Here is a 19,266-nt window from a genome sequence, read left to right as displayed (position 1 = left end):
CCCTAAGCAGGAGATCAAGAGCCTCGGGGTGTGGCTTGAGCAGGACCTCTCCTTTAAAACTCACGCGAAAAAGACCTCAGGCGTGTGTTTTGGCCTGCTCCGCTCAGCCCGGAAGATCTTGCCTCCACTGCCAGCAGCCTCTAGGAGGTTACTTATTCAGGGGCTTATCATCTCGCGGTTGGACTTTAGCAATGCCTTGTTTCTGGGTGCCCCGGAAGGTACACTAAATAAACTGCAGCAGGTGCAGAATGCGGCTGCTAGGCTTTTGTTGGACGTCCCAAGGCGTCAGTCTGCTCGCCCTGCACTGAAGGCGCTACATTGGCTTCCCGTCAGGGAGAGGGTTAAATTTAAGTCACTTTGTATAGTCCACAAACTTTTACAGGGGAAAGCGCCACCTATCCTTGAGGATATGGTCCAATCCTATAAGGCCCCCCGCTCTCTCCGCTCCGACCATCAATACCTGCTGCAGGTTCTGAGGGTGAGGAAAGAAAGATCTGGTGGACGTAGATTCTCCATAAAGGTGGCCACCCTGTGGAATTCCCTCCCTCTGTACCTGCGTTCGGAAGCAAGTTATTTACGTTTTCGTAAACTTCTGAAAACTTTTCTGTTCCCCGCCTGATTTCTGGTGCTGATGTGACGCTGCTATTCTCTGGATAAGCGCGGGGATGCCTTTTGGTAACCAGGCGCTATATTAAAACTCGTAATAATAATAATAATAATCTATAAAGGAAATAGGTAGAGGATGCATCAGGAAGTCAAAAAGAAAGGATACATTTACTGATGAGCAATTTACTATTTTTTTGGGGTGCATGCCTAACCCGCCTTGGAATAGTGAGAGAACAGAGGACTATACTGTGTACCGTGTGGACAGAGGTACCTATGAGTAAAAACTTTAAATTTCGGGTGCATTATCATGCAGGAGCTTCCCTGGTTCTACAGACCCATACATGGAGATGCTGTGAGACTACCTTGCTTGCCATCAGGCCCCTAACTATATCACTGGATGAGGTCCACTGTGTAGATAAGCCTTACCAGTTGGATGTTGAGCTTCACTCAAAACAGACAGAGAGTGAATAGTCAGAAAACTTACGAATAACCTTTGCAAATTTAATAGATGATTAGGATTTGGAGGTAAAGCCTCTGGTTGGTTATTTCAATGTAAACTCTGTGGAATAGCCTTCTAATCAGATATGATATCATTCAGTATTTATTTGTTCTCATGTATTGAAGGATGTTTCTTGATATTGTTTTATATACGATTGTATGTCTTTAATATGCTCCAATTTAATACAATTAATATAGCTTCAATAATATCACTTCTTTTCTTTTTCTTTTTGTGATTTTGATGCTTTTTTCTCTGCAGGCAATTTTAAAATAGATTCACCTGTTTTAAATATGCCCCCTGGCTAATTTTATTTTGCTTGCATTTAATATGATTTCCATTGTACCCATCTTCACAACGGTGAAATACCTAACAAATGGAAAACACCAGAGCAAAGGTGACTGTGATTGTCAGCTTAGTGCGAGGACAACGCGTGCAGTGGCAACATCCTACATAGTCTCTGTTCCAACCAAAAGCCCTGAGGTTACCTGACTTACCTTCCTCACACCCCTGACCAACAGTACTTTATTTAAACGTACATTGTGGATAGGAGAAAAAGAAACAAAAAAAAACAGGAGGCATATTACCAACAAGCAGCGATAATTATCGCTAAATAGGCTTAGCGACGATTTTTGTATCGCTGCCTTTCGCTGGATATGTTAGCAGAGAAAACATGCTATTAGCAACGTTTTTCTCCATTGTGCTAAAATATCCAGCGATACCGGCGAAATGCGTGAATATCGCTGAGAATACAGCGATATTCACGCATTAGCGACAAAATGCTCTTAGCCATGTTATCCACCTCCCATTGGATAACATGGCTAAGTACTGGTCTGAGCAGGCGTTGGTTTTTGACGATAGCGGGAATATTTCCATCGCTACGCCTGCCTTGCTAATAGGCGATAGCGACGTTAGCGACTGCTTTCAGTCGCTAACTGGCTGGGTACGCCCACTTTGCATGGCATTAGCGATAAATATCGCTGACATGCAAAGCGGGCCCCAGACCGCTCGCTATCACCTAAAAGCTGTCGCTAACATTAGTTAGCGACAGCTTGCTAATAGAGCGATAGAATTATCGCCGCTAAACCGGCGATAATTGCCAATCGCCACCCTTGGTAATATGCCCCCAGATGTGCAAAATTTACCAGTATTCTCAACACTTATTTTTCTATTTTTTTGCCATAAATTAGCACTAAAAATATTTGAATGAAATCGTCCCAAAACATTTTTGAGAAAAAAAACGTTTATTTTAAAATATTTGAGAACTATAGTTCATTCTAATATGAATTATGAATAAAGTGCAAATAGTAGCTATGGTAATTTTCTTTGCTAGTTTCATTAAATCACTTCCATTCTAAAGTGCTTTGTTTCTGAATCTGCCAAGAGCTATCGAGAGGTCTCTAAAGGTATTATGTTTACTGCTGCCTTGGGTAAATTTAAAAACCAGCATCCAGTCGAATAATGAGAAGATCTGACAGTAGCCCAGAATTTATGATAGCTCCGGTAGAGAAATGATGTTTCCAGCCACGTAGACCTCAGTAATATTTCGATCATCACCTAAAACAGGAATATCAAAAATTATTATTTTTTAAATTTGCCATTTGTCAAAGTAATCATCATCGTGCAATTAGGTTTAAAAACAAATCATGTCTTATTGATAATATAACTCTGCATCTCATGTCACTTTATCTGTCTAAAGATAAAACAACATCTGGATGTTTAGAGGATTCAAATTTACGACTCACATTTAAAACGGAAGTATTTGGAGATGGGAGTTATGATGTATATCTAAAAGGGCCAAATTTGTCCCATAAGGAAGACAGGAAGCTGGCACTTGGGCTGTAGTTATATGCAGACCACTGATATTAATTATGCAATTGTGCGGGAACAACATTTTTCACATAAATACGGATTTGCCGCATTTGCCACTTAATCCATAAATTGAAGGTTGTAACAAATGTATTTTTGTTTCTAGCTCAAAAGATTTAAATGTTGCTAAAAACGCAGTAAATCGCGTTGCCGTGCAGTAGAAGGCCCTTTGTACAGGTTGACTAGACACCTTTTTGTGCTAAATTTGAGGGTAAAACTGCTACTAATGAGGTGTAACCCTTGCTCAGACAGTGTTAAAAAATGTAAAAATTAGAAAATAATAAAGTAATACTATCACAAAATGTGCTGGACTACACCACATAATTTGCCCTTTCTGCTGCATAATTTAGTCAACCCTCCTACATTTTTTGACCCTCCCCTGCCGCATAATTCCTGTGGCCCTTGTTATGTGAGAGAAAATGCAAAAACATTCTTCTGAGAGGACACTGGCAGGGGGGTCAGTCTTACTCGCGATCGCTGCTCAGTGCAATTTGGAAATGAGAAACTGTTTTTGGTTAACAGTATGCCCATACTTTCCACCCTTTCTCACGTCATCAGTTTTAAGGAAAAACTTAGCATATATCTAAAAGCAAGGTGTGCCTTTGAGTGCTTGTTAACAGTAATTTGTGAAAACTCCCAAATGCCATCATACATAAATTCCTTTCATTTTTAATTTCATACAATGATGCACCATGGTTAGATACCAAGATGTAGAATGTGGTAGGCATTTTACAATCACATCTTACTACCACCATTTATTATCAGAGACCTTAATTGCACCTTCACAACATTAACAGATTGGCTACAAACCAACAGCCTAATGTGAACAAAGTCAAAATATAAACTCTGTTGGTCGGTAGCCAAGCATAAACCATGGTCATTCTACCTTTAATTTAAAAAAAATCTCCTACAGTGAGCACTGAAATGCAATAAAGCTGCTTTGTAAACTCACCGAATGAGAACGCTTGTTTATCATTCTGAAGTTTTCCTGAGGTTCTGAGCACTATGTAAGAGCCCCTTCTCCATTATAATTTTTCACCCCTTTGACCAATCTCTACCAAATTTGATAGCAGGAAAGCCAGAATACTGGGCTCATCCAAAAAGGTATTTTGGTCGTAAATGTTCGTTTGCAGCCACAAATGTCTTCATTCACACCTGTCAAGAATACACCGATGTACGTTGCAACTATTGTGTGATTCTATGTCAGGACCGGAGGCGTGGATTATGTTTTTCTTTCTTCACATTTATTGACAGCGGCCATTTTAAAGTCAGATAAAAAAACAATTTTCCCATACCCCATAGGGAATCAACAAACAAACAATAGAGTGTCTTTAGATAGTGTCCCTTCAACTGGACCAATCAGGAGTCCTCCTGGTGTTGATAGTCCTCTGTCCCAGCCCATGCTTCCTCTTTCTTCGCTGCTGCAGCCTAGATAAGTCATTTTTTTTCTTATTCTACTCTCCTATTGTGGCATTTCTTGAACCCGTGTGGTTTAAATGCTGTGTTTTCATGCTTACTGTACTTCGGTATATGCTTATATTGCTCACTTGTGACACAGTGTAGGAAATTCTGTGGCGGCCGTTTCATGGAGTGCTGGTGCTGGAACGCGCGCTTTCATGTGTCTGAGAAGACGCGCATTCCATCTCCGCTTATTCCTTGTTTATTGCTTTATTTCTTAGGCGTTTGGTACTTGCGATCCACTGCTACTCGGCGGTTCACAGTCGGCCGTGGGAGCGCCGGGCTCCCTAGAGGCTGTTGTAGTGGTGCCGGCTGCAGTGAACTCGACTCCCCGCCAGAGGGCGCTGGACTGCGAGCCTGTCGCAGCGAACGCGCCCGGGATTCTGCGCATTCCAAACGTGGTCAGATGAGATCCCGGAGCTGCGGAGCGGCGGTGCTGCGAGTGCTTGGTCCGCATCTGCCCTACGCCCCTGACCCGGCATGTCACCACTGCATTGCAGCAAATTATTGACTTCACGCCCCCATTAAATGCCCGTTTGGATCCGTAACTGCCATTAGGCAGGGCTTTCAGTCCCAGTGTGACTGGGGGGGCCCGTACTGTTAGGCCAACAACGCTCTGTTTACTCTTGCAGAGTCTGTAAGCAGACAGTGTCTGCTGGGACCTGTGTGGGCAGACTGCCCTTGTATAAACATTTGTTGGCACCAGGGCTGTTGGAGTCCCGGGCTCTGCCCTACTAATTGCGGCGCTGCCCGCCCACATTTGTGGCTGGCACCCAGCCCCTCTTAACTTGAGGCACACCACCTCGCGAGTCCAGGTCCCTCTCAAGTACTTACCTAGTATTTACCTCTTAAATGGTGACCTTTCAGGACGATACCTATCAGGATGATCAGTGGGAGTAAGATCCCCCGCGGCCCTTCCTTGGGACGACGACTTTTATGATGCTGTGGACGCGTCCATCCACAAAGCGGTGGAGCAATCTATGACACCTCTTGAGGAGAGGCTGACACGGAAAATTGAACAGGCCTGTAATACATTGGTCAGGGCCTCCCAGGCCTCTGTGATTGATTCCTATCCCAGTACTTCTGCTGCGGATAACCAGCTACCCCGACCAAGCGTGCTAGAGACGCAGGGGTGGACCCTGATGCTTTCACCCGCCTGAAACAGGCCTTCTTGGCTAGTTCCACTCCTCTGGTGGTCCCCTCTACCTCCTGTGACGGAGTCCCAGGGGATGCGGTTCAAGGGGACGCGGACGATTCTACTGAGCCGTCCCGCCCTTGGCGCCCTTCCAAACTGGCCCAGACCCCTGAGGAACAGAATCTTTGTGCGGACATGTTGGACCCGTATGAAATCCTCCATCCGAGGTCCTCCTACTGGGCCCCTTCGGACAAGGTCGTCCAGTATGTGGCAGTCGGATCCGCCGCCCTCTGGAACCAATTCGATTCATAAAGGGGGTGGTGATGGACAGAGCATCTGAATTAAGCAGAACACTCCTACCCAGTTAAAAGATCAGGGCTTGACCCATCACCGTTTTTTAGCTCACTGCACCATCCCAGCTCAAAACCTGGCTACATGCAAATTAGTCTGACCCTGGCCCAGTGCATCATGGGAACAGGGCAGACCAAACTACCAAGCCAATTCTTTACTGGAAAGGAAACAAGCTTCCGGGGACCGGTTTCTGGCATTACAGCCGTCTTCGGCCCGGCTTGCTTGAATCCTGATGGTGCAGTGAGCAAGGGACTCACATCTGAGCATACCCTTCCACACTTGTGGTGGCCAAAACGATTCATAAAGGGGGTGGTGATGGACAGAGCATCTGAATTAAGCAGAACACTCCTACCCAGTCAAAAGATCAGGGCTTGATCCATCACCGTTTTTTAGCTCACTGCACCATCCCAGCTCAGAACCTGGCTACATGCAAATTAGTCTGACCCTGGCCCAGTGCATCATGGGAACAGGGCAGACCAAACTACCAAGCCAATTCTTTACTGGAAAGGAAACAAGCTTCCGGGGACCGGTTTCTGGCATTACAGCCGTCCCTCTGGAACCTGCGACCCTTCCTTGGAGGGGAAGTAGAACCCAATCCTGATATAGACCCCAGAATGGCTACCTTTCTCCAGAAATTCGTTAAAGACCCCAAGAAGGGCATTGCCAGGTCCTGGAGGGCCTGTCAAGACAAGTTGCTGGATATATTGGGACCAATTACAAAAATTCTGGATATGGTGGAGGAGGCCAAGACCTCCGGGTCCCTGATTTCCCCCGACCACCTCTCTTCCTGGGCCCAGCGCATAGTGCTGTTCCTCGGGAACGCCAACTGCGCGATTTCCACTGAGCTGCACAGGTCTCTCCTTATAAAGGTTGACCCCAAGCTTGGGGACCTGGCGGATTCCGAAGCAGGCCCGGTTGCGCAGGGTGGCCTTTTTGGCGAGCCTTTTCTCAAGGAAATAGGGAGATTCGTCAACACCTTTACCTCTCTAGAACGGTTGCAATCTTCTATTAGGAAAGTGTTTCACTCCCGGGTTTCCAGGGGGGCCGGACGTGGTAGGGACCGCTCGTCCGGCCATCCCAAACAGAACAGAGGTCAAGGCTCCAGTCACGGACAGTACTAAGACCGAGCTCGCTTCGGAAACTTTTACCCCACCCGTGGGCGGCGAGGCAAGAACTGAGGAGGCAGAGGAGGTGGAGCCGGCTCCAATTCTTCCGGTGAGTGCTCTCCCTTCTTCCCTTCTAAGAGTGGGGGGACGTCTGGCGTAAATTTTCCCAATGTGGACTTCCATCACGGGGGATGCTTGGGTCCTACAAACGATAAGGGGCTTTCATATTGAGTTTCATGGGTTGCCTTATCAGACCACGCCACCTTGTCCCCTCTGTTTTTCAGAGGCAGAGGCCGCTTTGATCGATCAGGAGGTCCAATCCCTCCTAGACAAGGGAGTGATTGCGGAGTCTACGCCACACCCAAGAGGCTTTATCAGCAACCATTTTCTCGTGGACAAAGCAGACGGGGGCGGCGCCCAGTCATCAACTTACGCGAATTCAATGAGTGGTTGGTCTACCGCTCCTCCGGAGTAACGTTTGCACATCAACTGCCTGGAGCTGATTGCCTGCTAATTTGCGATAAAGTGCTGGACCAAGGACTCCATACATTCTTGCGTCCTCCTCAAGATGGACAATATCTCAGCAGTGCGCTATATCAACCATCAGGGAGGAACACGCTCCAGGGCCCTTTCAGATTTAGCGGCATATTTTTGCCAGTATTGCCTAGACCACCGGATCACGGTCACAGCGGAATACCAGCCTGGACAGGACAACCAGGTGGCGGACTTCCACTCCCACCACTTTCACGACCAGAGCCTTTGTCAATTGCACCCAGGGGTGTTTGCGGACCTCCAGGGCCTCTGGGGTCCTTTTTCGGTGGATCTCTTCGCAGCTCGCCTGGATCACCAGCTTACCAGATTTTTCAGCTGGAGACCGGATCCTTTGGCAGAACAAAAGGACGCTTTCCTACAGGATTGGCAGGGGGAGACAGGTTATGCCTTTCCCCCGTTCTCCATGATAATCCGGGTCTCGGCCCAGGTTCGGCGCCAGGGAGCAACGGTGGTGCTCATCTCACAGATCTGGAGGTCTCATGTGTGGTCTCCGGTTCTTCTGGAATTTTCTTGGGATTCTCAATCCCACTCCCCCTTTTTCTGATGCTTCTCCTGGATACGGACGGGACCCCTCACCGGCTGATCGAGCAGGGTGCCCTGAGGCACATGGCATGGCAGATTACAGGGAACAATGGGCGGTCCCAGGCCTTTCGGGAGCGGCTGAGAAGTTCATGTCTAAGGCCTGGGCAGACAGCACGGTCAAACGTTACCGATCTACTTGGAGACGGTGGTGTCATTGGTGTCTGCGATGGAATATCGATCCCGTGGCAGCAGATGTGACCTCCATCTTAAATTTCTTGGCCTCCCTGGCAGAAGACGGTTTGGCTTACCGGACCATTAATACTTTCCGGTCCGCCATATCGGCGGGACTTGCTGTGGTGGATGGTTCCCCGGTTGGTGAACATATTTTGGTTTGTCGTCTCCTTCTGGGTATCCGTATTTTGCTTCCCCCAGAACCGCGCTACTCCCAATTGTGGGATGTCAATCAGGTTCTGAATTTGCTCATATCGTGGCAGCCTAATAGATATCTCTCTAGTAAAGGAATTACCTGTGAAACAGGCTATGTTTCTCAGTCTGATTTCTTGCCGACGTGTTTCAGATATCCGGGCCCTAGATGTGTCCGGTAGAATTTCCCCCAATGGAGTGACATTTACAATCCGGAGACGCACCAAGTATGGAACGACATCTGTCTCTTACCCTGCTTTCCCGGATTCTCCGAAGCTGTGTGTAGTCTCCTGTCTTAAGGCTTATGAGGAGATGACGGAGGAGTTCAGATCCCCTGGAGAGAGCCAGTTGCTCACTGCACTCAGGAAACCCCACAAGGCTCTGTCCTCACCCATGATTGCACGTTGGGTTCGGTAGATAATGCAAGAAGCGGGCATTGATATGCGGGCTTTCAACGCGCATTCTGCCAGGGGTGCAATGGCCTCCAAAGCATTTACCCTAGGAGCACGTCTACAAGACATTCTGAATGCTGCAGACTGGTCTTCAGACTCCAACTTTAAACGGTTTTACTTTAAACCGGTTATTCATATGGCTCACTTGGTGGTGAGCAAGTTTTAAACGAGCATAATCCTCGCCTCCGGTCCTGATATAGAATGAAAAATTTCCTAGCTAACTTAACGGAAAATTTCAATTCTATTAAGGACCCGGAGGCGAGGATTATTCTATCCATGGTACAAATTCTTGCATCCTTGCCCTCCCTCAGATAAGAGTAAGTAACTTCTGCCTTATTATTATATAAGGTACATGTCTTACTGATTTGCTTAATGTAGTTGATTTGACAAGATTCTCTCCTCAGAGTTAAACCTTAACCATTTCTGTTGCTTACGTTTTACTTTGCTCCTTGCAGGGGATTCGAATAAAAATGACTCCTGATATGAATTAACTGGCTGACCGAGCGACAAAATAGGAAGCATGGGCAGGGACAGAGGACTATCAACACCAGGAGGACTCCTGATTGGTCCAGTTGAAGGGACACTCTATCTAGAGACACTCTATTGTTTGTCTGTTGATTCCCTATGGTTTATGGGAAATTTGTTGTTTTTTAACCGACTTTAAAATGGCTGCTGTCAATAAATGTGAAGAAAAAAAAGCAGAATCCTCGCCTCCGGGTCCTTAAATTGAAACTTTCCATTATGTTAGCTAGGAAATTTGTCATTCTCTCCCCCAAGTGTGCAGAATTACAAAGTAGAGGGCCCCAAGCCAAGGGTAGAGAGTGGACGGAACAAGGTGTGGTTCTCCTAGCAAGTTTGTGAACCCCCACATACTTGTGAGTTTGTGGCTATTGACAAACTTTTATCGCACTAGTTCCTATCCTGGAAATGGTCAGAATTTTACTCCTTGAAATAGCCGGCAAAACTTTCCAGGCATACCACTAGGAATGTATTTTAACTGCAAAAAAGTGTCACAGTACGTTTAAAGGGAGTAGATCTCAACCCATTCTTTTACTCTTTTCTTGTGAATACGGCGCACTGTGTTTTTCCAAAGTCTGGTGCAAATTGATCAATGGAGTTCAAAGTTATTAATGGAAAAATGGGTTTTCAAATGGAGGGTTGTGTCAGCCTTACATATACAGGTGTGACATTAAATAGTTACTGTAGAGTCGCTCTTGATGGCTCAGCGTGCATAAACGGCTTAGGACACACTAGTTACGTCATATGATTAATCCCGCCCAGTTTCGGGTTTCACTTGCAATATTTTTTAGTGATGCCAACATGTCCAGCAGTCCTATTGCCTGGACAACCCAGGGGGTGGCGACTAATCCCCCCTTCATTTTTAGTGCACCACGGATGTTCCCATCCCTCACAACATTGCATTCTTCCTTTTCCCTGGGGAATGTTGATCAAAACACAACAAAAACCAGAAAACAGGATGGTGTACTTTATAAAAGCCAAACGGTGCTGGGAACACCAGTGTCTGCTTAGTCACCTCCTCGGTGGGAGTATACATAGCCCATATATTTTTGCGACGGAGCAGGGTTGGCTCTTAGATGATAGAGATCCCCCTCTCAGCTGTGTTGGAATTGCTTCTTCTTCTGCTGACGACATTAGATCTTTAGTACCTTGCAAAGGTGTTAACTCAACCGACGACATTCCAGCCGGAGCAACACTCCTTTCCTCTTTTCCTGAAAGTTACTCCTTTGTTTCGAGAGATATTTTTGAGTGATCTGTTGTTTTTTGGCCCTCACTTCCTTGTCAAAACATTGGAATTCCGAAATGTGATATGTTCCGGGTAATACTCTGGATTCTGCGACAAACCCTCACCATGGCTCCTTTTATGGCAGTTACTATCCTGGGTTGTGGCTCAAACGGGACAGAATCTTCCGCCCGGATGACAGTCTTTGACAAGGACTTTTCTCATGGCTGAGTGCCTGTTTTTCAAGCTCTGCGTTATGACTGGCGTAGTAGTTGCAGCGTCGTCGCTTGGAGAGTGAGTCTTGTATTTGAGTTATTGTTTCTTTCCATTGCTGGTGGTGTGGGATGGTGTCAGTAACTGGCCACCTCATATTGAGTTGATGGTAGGGACACATACTTTGTGGAGTGAGGTGTAGCTTGATATTCTCTTAGAAAGGTGTAGATGGCGCTTTTTGCCTTCCATGTCTTGGCAGTTGTTATGTGGATCACTTTTGTCAGAGTACTGACAAGTCGTTCCGCTTTCCCATTGGCTTGGGGCCACCGTGGCGTTATGACGCAATCAGTGTGTTCCTTGATGCAAGGTATTCCTACCATTCTCTGCTGTTGAAAGGTGGTCCATTGTCGGTTCTGACTTCTCCTATGGCCTATGAATGGCCAATATTTTTTCCATTTCCGGGGTGACATCCCCCACTTTTGTGGATGGTACAATTTCAACGGGGTATTTAGAGTGGTATTCTATGAAGATGGGCATCTTAGAGCTATCCAGGAGGCTGCCAAAGTCCACACTGGCTCACTGCCATGGGGAACTTGGGCCAGCTTTGTTGATCACCGAGGCTGGGGGATCTGGTATGTTAGTTGCCTGGCAAAGGGGGACACTGTTGTACCATTACCTCTACTTGTTGGTCGAGTTGGGGGAACTACACTTTGGCTCTTCAGCATTTTTTTGTCTTCATCACTTCTTGATGGGATGAATATGCCACCTGGGCAGCTCACTGACGTAGACTGCTGGGCAGTACTAGCCTTGCGCTTCTTGGAAGGCAGCCCTCTGGGGTGACCGACAGCTCTTTTCTCACATTGTGGAGAAACTGAAGTGTGTATTTCACCTCTTTAGTCCGGTGATGGGAGTGGTCCATTAGAGATTTCCAGTTGTTCGCCTGTACAGCCGTAATGGCAATCTGGAGGCAATTACCCTTGCTAATGGCTTCGGCGACCTCTTATATTGACATTGGGAGCGGTCTCGGTCTCGCTAGAAAGATACGCTCATACTCCTTGGTATCTATGGCTGCTGCTTCTTCGGCAGGGTGACCACTGGCGTGTCGACAAAGGAAAACAGCCGTGTTGCATGTGCCTGGTCTGCATTCCATACAGAAGTTAAATACTTGAAGTTGTGGGATCCACTTTTCGATCTGTGAAGGTGGTTTAGACACCGATCCTTTGAAGAGAGGGACAAGCTGTTGTGGGCCGTGTAGAATGTAAAGAGATGTCTGCATAAGTATATAAGGAAGTGTCAGCAACCCCAGTGCACAGATATTGCCTCCTTCTCAATTTGCAAGTACATTTGTTCAGGGGGTCAGATTTCTACTTGCATAGGCGATTGGGGCCCATTGTCCCTCTTCCGGGCATTGGGACAAGATGGCTCAGGGGCCGGTAGGGCTGGAGTCCACAGGTAGTTTGGATACCCTCCTCAGGTCAAATAAGTAAATGTGATTTCTGCTGAGAGTGCTTCCTTGGTCATGCAGAACGCATGCTCCTGGCATGACTCCATGTCCATGGGGTCACTGTTTTGGTTAGTTCCAGGAGGGCACTATGAGGTCTGCTAGGTTTTGGATAAACTGACTGCAATAGGTAACCATCCCTAGGAAGCGTCTCACTCTTGACACTGAGATGAGGCAGGTGCTTTTGTATGTCCTTTACTCTCTCTCCGCATCTGGGGGGATTCCGTCTTTTGTAAATTGGTAGCCTAAAAAGCACGTTTTGGCAAAGGAACTCACTCTTCTTATGGTGGAGTGTGAGGCTGTGGTCTTGCAGCCTGTGCAGGACAGATCATAGCCTAGTTAGGTGACTCTCTATGGTGGGGACTTGTATGAAAATGTCATCATTAATGTTTCGAACGCCAAGGAGTCCTGCTAACACCTCTCTTATGATATTTTGGAAGACTTTGGCCACGCTGGAAATGCTGAAGTTTAGTGTGTTATGGTAACGTAGTTCCACATGTGTGGTGAAAGTGATGATTTGCCAGGAGTTGGGTAGAGTGGTATCTGGTGGTACTCTGAACTCAGATGCATTTTCAAGAACCACTTCGAACCTGTGAGTTCTCTGATGATATCGTTGACAGTGGGCATCAGGTCCCTCTCTCGTTTGATCGCAAGGTTCAGTATCCTCATATAGGCACAGATCCAGACTGCCCATGGATGTTTTGGTTTCTTGCCCACTACAAGGTAGGCCCAACCACTTCCTCAATGATTCCTTCATCTTCTAATTGTTACAGCTCCTGCTCGACATTGGGGTGCAGGTGGAATGTAAATCTGCGGCGTCTGAGTGCAACTGGTTCTATTGACTTGTCGATATGCAAATGCACTGTGCAATGCCTGAGACATCCAATACCCTTGAACAGCATGGAGAACTCCTGCACCAGCATCTCTACTGTAAGGCATGGACCAGGAAGGTGAATTGGACGAGGCCGAGGTCCTGTGCCATCTGCCGCCGGAGTAGGAATCCCATGCCTTCTTGGGAGACAAACAACTTGGCTCTCGTGGTGACATCGTGGTGACTGAGCTGTGCTTAAAACACACCTGCTAGTTGTAGGAGTGTTGTGTTCCTGTAGGCGCATTCTCTTACATTTGTAGGCTTGAGGGGCAGGGTTGTTGGCATGGAGAGATACTGCTCCATGGCACTACTGTTGAAGAAGGCGGCTGTGCCGAGGAGGGCTCTGATGGGGAGTCTAGAATGCGCACCTGGCACCTTGACACCATTCGTGTCTGGCAGCTGTTTGGTTTTATTGCATGTACAGTATGGATGCTCTCCAGACTGTCATCTTCCATGTTGCTTCCTTCTAGGAGTTCTGGCGGAGTGTCCACTGAATGTATCTGCTTGAGGTGAGCTTTCGTTGTCCTCGACTTGAAGCAACACTCTTTCACGAAATGGTTTGGCTTCCTGCATGCAGTGTGTAGGACTTGGCCTTTTTGGCTAAAGCTCCCTAAACTTTTTATTTATTTATTTATTTATTTATTTATTAGTATTTTGTAAAGCGCCTGGTTACACTAGCAAGTGTGTCCCCGAGCTGTAAATGCTAATAGTAGTAATTCTTTGCTGACGCTTCTTTCGATTTTAGTTGTTGGGGAAGAGTAGTGTTTTCAGGTCTTTCCTGAATTTTGTTTCTGATAGTTCGGTGTGCAGTTCCACTGGCAGTTGGTTCATTTCTTGGCCGTTTTGACTCTGAAGGATTTTCCACCCATTTTGGCTGTTTGGACCCTCGGGACATGAACCTGCCCCGTCCCACATGATCTCAGTTGGCGGGTGGGTTCGTACCATTTCAGAAGACCACGTAGGTATCTTGGACCTTTGTCATGCAGAATGCGATGACCTGTACATAGGGCTTTGAAAGTCACCCGTTCCCTGATCGGGAGCCAGTGGAGGGTTTTCAGAGCTATTTTAGATGAAGCTCTCCTGGGTAGTTGTAGGATCAGACGGGCCGCTGCGTTCTGTATTCGTTGAAGTCTAGAGAGACTTTTTTCGTTGGCTCCTAGATACAGAACGTTCCCATAGTCTCGTCTAGATGTTATCAGGCTGTGGACTATGGTCTGGCGCACTGGTACGGGCATAAGGTCAAGCGTTTTCCTAAGGACCCGTAGTATCCCGAAACAGGTTCCTGCTACCTGTTTGGTCTGGTGGTCGAGCGTAAGGTTTTTGTCTAGCCAGACCCCTAGGTTCTTTACTAAATGGCTTGGAGTGGGCAGTTCACTCAGCTCTTCCGGCCACCATGCTGAAGTCCATACTGATGGAGCTTTGCCTATGATCAATACCTCCGTTTTGTTGCCATTCAGGTGGAGGCAATTGTCTGCCATCCAGAGTGCCACCTTCTGCATACAAGCCGCAAAGTTGGTGGCGCTTTGCTTCTCTGGTTGCGTTAGGGTTACAGTCAATTGCGTATCGTCAGCATACGATACTATCTCAACCCCAAACGTATCTGTAATTCCTCCTACGGGAGCCACATATAGATTGAAAAGAGTGGGGCTGAGACTAGAGCCATGTGGCACTCCCTGATTGAGTTTTATTTCCTTGGACTTAAACTGGCCCTGGGCGACCTGGAAGGTTCGGTCGGTTAGGAAGGATTTCATCCATTCCCAGGCTTTTCCTCTTACTCCTCCCTTTTTCAGACACTGTAGCAGTGTGTGGTGGGCTACAGTGTCGAAGGCGGCACTAAGATCAAGGAGAATTAGTGCCGCCGTTTGGCCCTTATCAGCATATCCTCGTAGGGCTTCTGTTGAAGACAGACTCGGTCGAGTGAAGGGCTCGAAATCCCGACTGAGAGGGATGGAGAAGTCCATTAGCTTCAGCAAATACTGAGAGCTGTATATTCACAGCTTTCTCAGCGATTTTTGCGAAGTCGGGAAGAAAGGAGATGGGTCTGAGGTTATCCAACTTTTTTATACTGATATTGGTTTTTTTCCTCAGAGGCAGGACAGTCGCTTTTTTCCATGGGATGGTGACTTGTCCTGTACTAAAAGAGAGAGCCAGGAGGTGACTAATATGGGGTTCCAGGGTGGTGATGCTGCCATGGAGTCTTTTGGGGGTTGCAGGATCACTCGGTGATCCTGATTTAATACTGTTTGCTATACAGCATAAGGTTTCCTTAGGCGGAACTATGAATGCTGAGAGACATTTATCCTCCTGTGTCTGTATGTGGTTGTCTACCTGTTCCCTGCCTGCTCTGGCCTTGTCTGGGAAGCCAGCGTAGATTTTGTCCACTTTGTTTGCAAAGAACTCGGCTATTAAGTCGCACGTTTTGACTGATCCCGTCATGGGGGTGGCTAATGAGGTAAGATCAGAGAGTTCTCTGTATACTAAAAACATTTCCTTCATGGAATTGTCGGCGTCTTTGATTCTCGTACAGAAGTAGGATTTCTTAGTATTTTGAATGAGTGCATGGTATATTTTAACACTGTTCTTATACTCAATTCTGTCTGCCTCGAGGTAGTGTATCCGCCATTTCCTCTCGTAATTTTTACATTTTGCTTTTTGGTCTCGGAGTTCACCGTTGAACCAAGGGGCGGATTTGTTCCGTCTTACCGGATCCTTATGAGTCCATGGTGCTGTATGGTCAAGCGCCTTTAGGATCAGCTTATTGAGATTTAAGCAGGTGGATTCTATATCTTTGTCTCCAAGGGGGGCTTCTAATGTTATGATTTTATTGAAGGCCTCTGTGGAGAATTTAGCCCATTTCCTACGTTTGTTGACGTGGGTGGGTTCCTTGTGTAATCCATCATCCGGTACCGATACCCTAAAAGTTACAAGGAGGTGGTCAGACCATATAACTGGAGTGGGTGGGTCTATGGTTAAGGCATCCCAGTTGGCAAAGATGGGATCTAGGAGATGTCCCTGCCAGTGAGTTGGATGTTCTGATTTAAGTAGCATCTGGATGCCAGCTAACTCCTGTTTAATTTCCTGGGCCTCGTTGTTCTTGGGGTCATCAAAGTGATAATTTAAATCCCCTAACAGGAGGAGTCTTTCATGTTTTAGAGCAGAGAGCGTAAGGGTTTCCATCAGTTGGGTGGGGAAAGTGGCTGCGGGGCCCGGGGGCGATATATAAGATATCCCCTGATGCAGTATCCCTGGTGCACTGAGATGGAGAAGAGGCCTGTTTCGCTTTTGTCAAGATCCCTTCCCTCTAGAGTGCAGATCAGATCTTGTTTGTGAATTATAGCGATTCCTCCCCCTTTTCCCTTTGGTCTGTCTATTCTTTTGATGTCGTATCCTGGAGGGAGGGCCACCAATATGTCTGGTGCTGATGTGGCGTTCAGCCACGTTTCCGTGAGAAAGAGGGCATCTATTCGACCGTCTGTTAGGTAGTCGTGTACCTCCATCTTGTGTTTCCCTAGGGAGCGGCAGTTTAGTAAGGCCAGGTTCAGTATCTTCCCTTTGTGTCTCGATCCCAGTTGTCTTTTAACCAAGAAGGAGCAGTGTGCACACTTTTTCTCTTGATTGTTTACATTTAGACTATGTCGACATGGATATTCTAAAGGGGGACATAGCTTCCGCAGTTCTAGGGCGCTATAACTTTTCCGGAGGTTGGAACCTACAGAGGGTCCTGCCCCTGATCCCGGGCGATCACGGACGGGCACAGACGGGCTTGCCTTTGGCGCACATTTGGCGCGCTTCCGGCGCGCCTGTCCGCTGCGCCTCCTGTGAGGGCCAGACATTTATTGGAAGATTGTCTCGGGGTGTGCGTGGCCAGGCAGCAGCAGCGCTCCCCTCACACCTCCCCCAAGATGGCGGCTGTTTGCTTGATTTTCCTGCCCCCTAGCAGCGCCCAAATCGGCTGCGGGGGGGTCCAGCAGGGGTCTACGGTAGGTGTAAATCAAGCGCTTTCACAGTGTGTGCTTTGCAAAATAATGTGAGCTAAAAAGTCTAAAATCGACGATCTGTCACATTACAGTATTCCCCGTTTTACAGGTTAAAAACAGCTATTTAGCCACAATACACAGATAAAACAAGCTAAAAATCTTAAAATCGATGGTTAGCTTTCAGCAACAATTCGCTACGTACCTCTCACCTCCCGGCTTTCCGCCTCAAGAGTAGAGAGTATGCATTATACCCAGCGCCACAAAGAGTGATGTTTTATGGGACTGTCTCGGGGTGGGCGTGGCCAGGCAGCAGCAGCGCTCCCCTCACACCTCCCCCAAGATAGCGGCTGTTTGCTTGGTTTTCCTGCCCCCTAGCAGTGCCCAAATCGGCTGCGGGGGGGTCCAGCAGGGGTCTAAGGTAGGTGTAAATCAAGCGCTTTCACAGTGTGTGCTTTGCAAAATAATGTGAGCTAAAAAGTCTAAAATCGACGATCTGTCACATTACAGTATTCCCCGTTTTACAGGTTAAAAACGGCTATTTAGCCACAATACACCCTGCTTTTCCCCAGACCGTTTTCCTGACATAGAGTTGCCAATTTAGATGCTTTGGGTACTTTGCCACTGCTGATCACTGTCAAAGTACAAGTGTTCCCTGTGTAAAGTGTAATGGCCATGATTGGTATGTTTGCTTTACTAGTAAAGTCCCTAGTGATGTGAACTGTGTGTGCCAGGGCTAGTAATGCAAAGGTGCGTGCAAAAGGTAACTCAAGCCTGCAGTGTAGGGCCTGCGCGCAGTTTGCTAAGTTAGCATGTTGTCCTGACAAGCGCAATCACTCGTCAGCCTTACTTTCCCTTTTGAGTACACAGTGGGCACCCCTGTGGTAGGTCCCGGGTAACCCCTGGGCAGGGTGCAGTGTAAGTAAAAGGCAGGACATATACTGAGGTGTTTGCTATGTCCTGACAGTGAAAAACACTCCATTTAGTTTTTCACTGGTGAAAGGCCATTCTGCTCATAGGACAGAATGGGGGAGGCTGGGTATAGTGTATATTAGCCTAGTTTAAAATGTAGAGGTGAAGTTTAGTATGATTTGACTCACAGTGTCATAACACATCTTTCTATGAACGTGATTTTGTCACTGTGTGTTCAGAAGCCACTCTTTTAGAAAGTGGCTGCATTTTGTGCTTTAAGCATTTCTGTGTGTCTCTTCTGAATTTGGATTGACTGCCTGGATCTGGGAGGGTGAGAGGAGCTGGGGGAGGTATTGACCCAAGGGAGGGGTTGAGATGGCACCAGGCTGACCAGCATCTGGAGAGGAGGCGAGGAGAAGCCCCAGGAGGTGAAGAGGCCTGGGCTGCTGCTATAAAACAATTGACCCTTCTCCTGAAGAGTGATTAAGGATCCATATCCCCAGTATCAAAGGGAGAAAGGTGACACTGGGAGGGAGACACCCAGAACTGATTTAGGGAGGGGCAGGGACCCCTGAGCACAGCAAACTTCAAAGACATTAAGGGGTACAACTATGAGAGCTGAAACACGTGAACGGGGGAATGGAACAGAAATGGATTGAGACTGAAAAGGTTTGGGCCCATTTCGTGGTCAAGAGGAACCTCTGCTAAGGAAGGAACAACTGAAGAGACTGCTAGGTAAGGACCAATCCTTGCTTCGTGATCTGGGGCAGGTCTGCAGTTTGCTGTTCTAACCAAGGAAGAGGCTGTTGGGACTGTGCTTGGTGCGCTGGGTCCCCCTGCTTGACGAAGTCTATGCTTTGTGCTGTGTCTTGTAACCCCAAGGGCCCAAGGTGAGCTGGCTCCCTGTTTGGAAACACTGAAACACAAAAGTTTCCAGAGAAGTTTCAAGCAACGCGGTGGGCACATGTTGTGGCAGCTTGAGACCCTCGGAAGGTGTGTTCTGTGATCTTGGACGCACGGAGGAGCAGTGAGACTCAGACGCGCTTGGTGCGTGTCTTGGTGCACAAGAGGTGTTGGTGAGGAG

General features: G+C 47.3%; 1 protein-coding gene across 2 annotated transcripts in view; it reads right to left on the bottom strand.

The window, feature by feature from the left end:
- Positions 1 to 2,327: 2,327 nt before the first annotated feature.
- GDA (guanine deaminase) overlaps positions 2,328 to 19,266 on the bottom strand; it is a 408,106-nt gene continuing 391,167 nt past the window's right edge. For both annotated transcript variants that reach the window (XM_078675759.1, XM_078675760.1), the window contains one exon: positions 2,328 to 2,659. In XM_078675759.1, coding sequence (XP_078531885.1) covers positions 2,592 to 2,659 — 68 coding nt within the window. In that variant the 3' untranslated portion in view covers positions 2,328 to 2,591. The remainder of the gene's footprint in view (positions 2,660 to 19,266) is intronic.

This window comes from Lissotriton helveticus, chromosome 2_1 (genome assembly GCF_964261635.1).
Source record: "Lissotriton helveticus chromosome 2_1, aLisHel1.1, whole genome shotgun sequence".
Lineage (NCBI taxonomy): Eukaryota > Metazoa > Chordata > Amphibia > Caudata > Salamandridae > Lissotriton > Lissotriton helveticus.
Note: the sequence above shows the minus strand (reverse complement) of the source record. Positions and strands in the feature narration are given on the sequence as shown.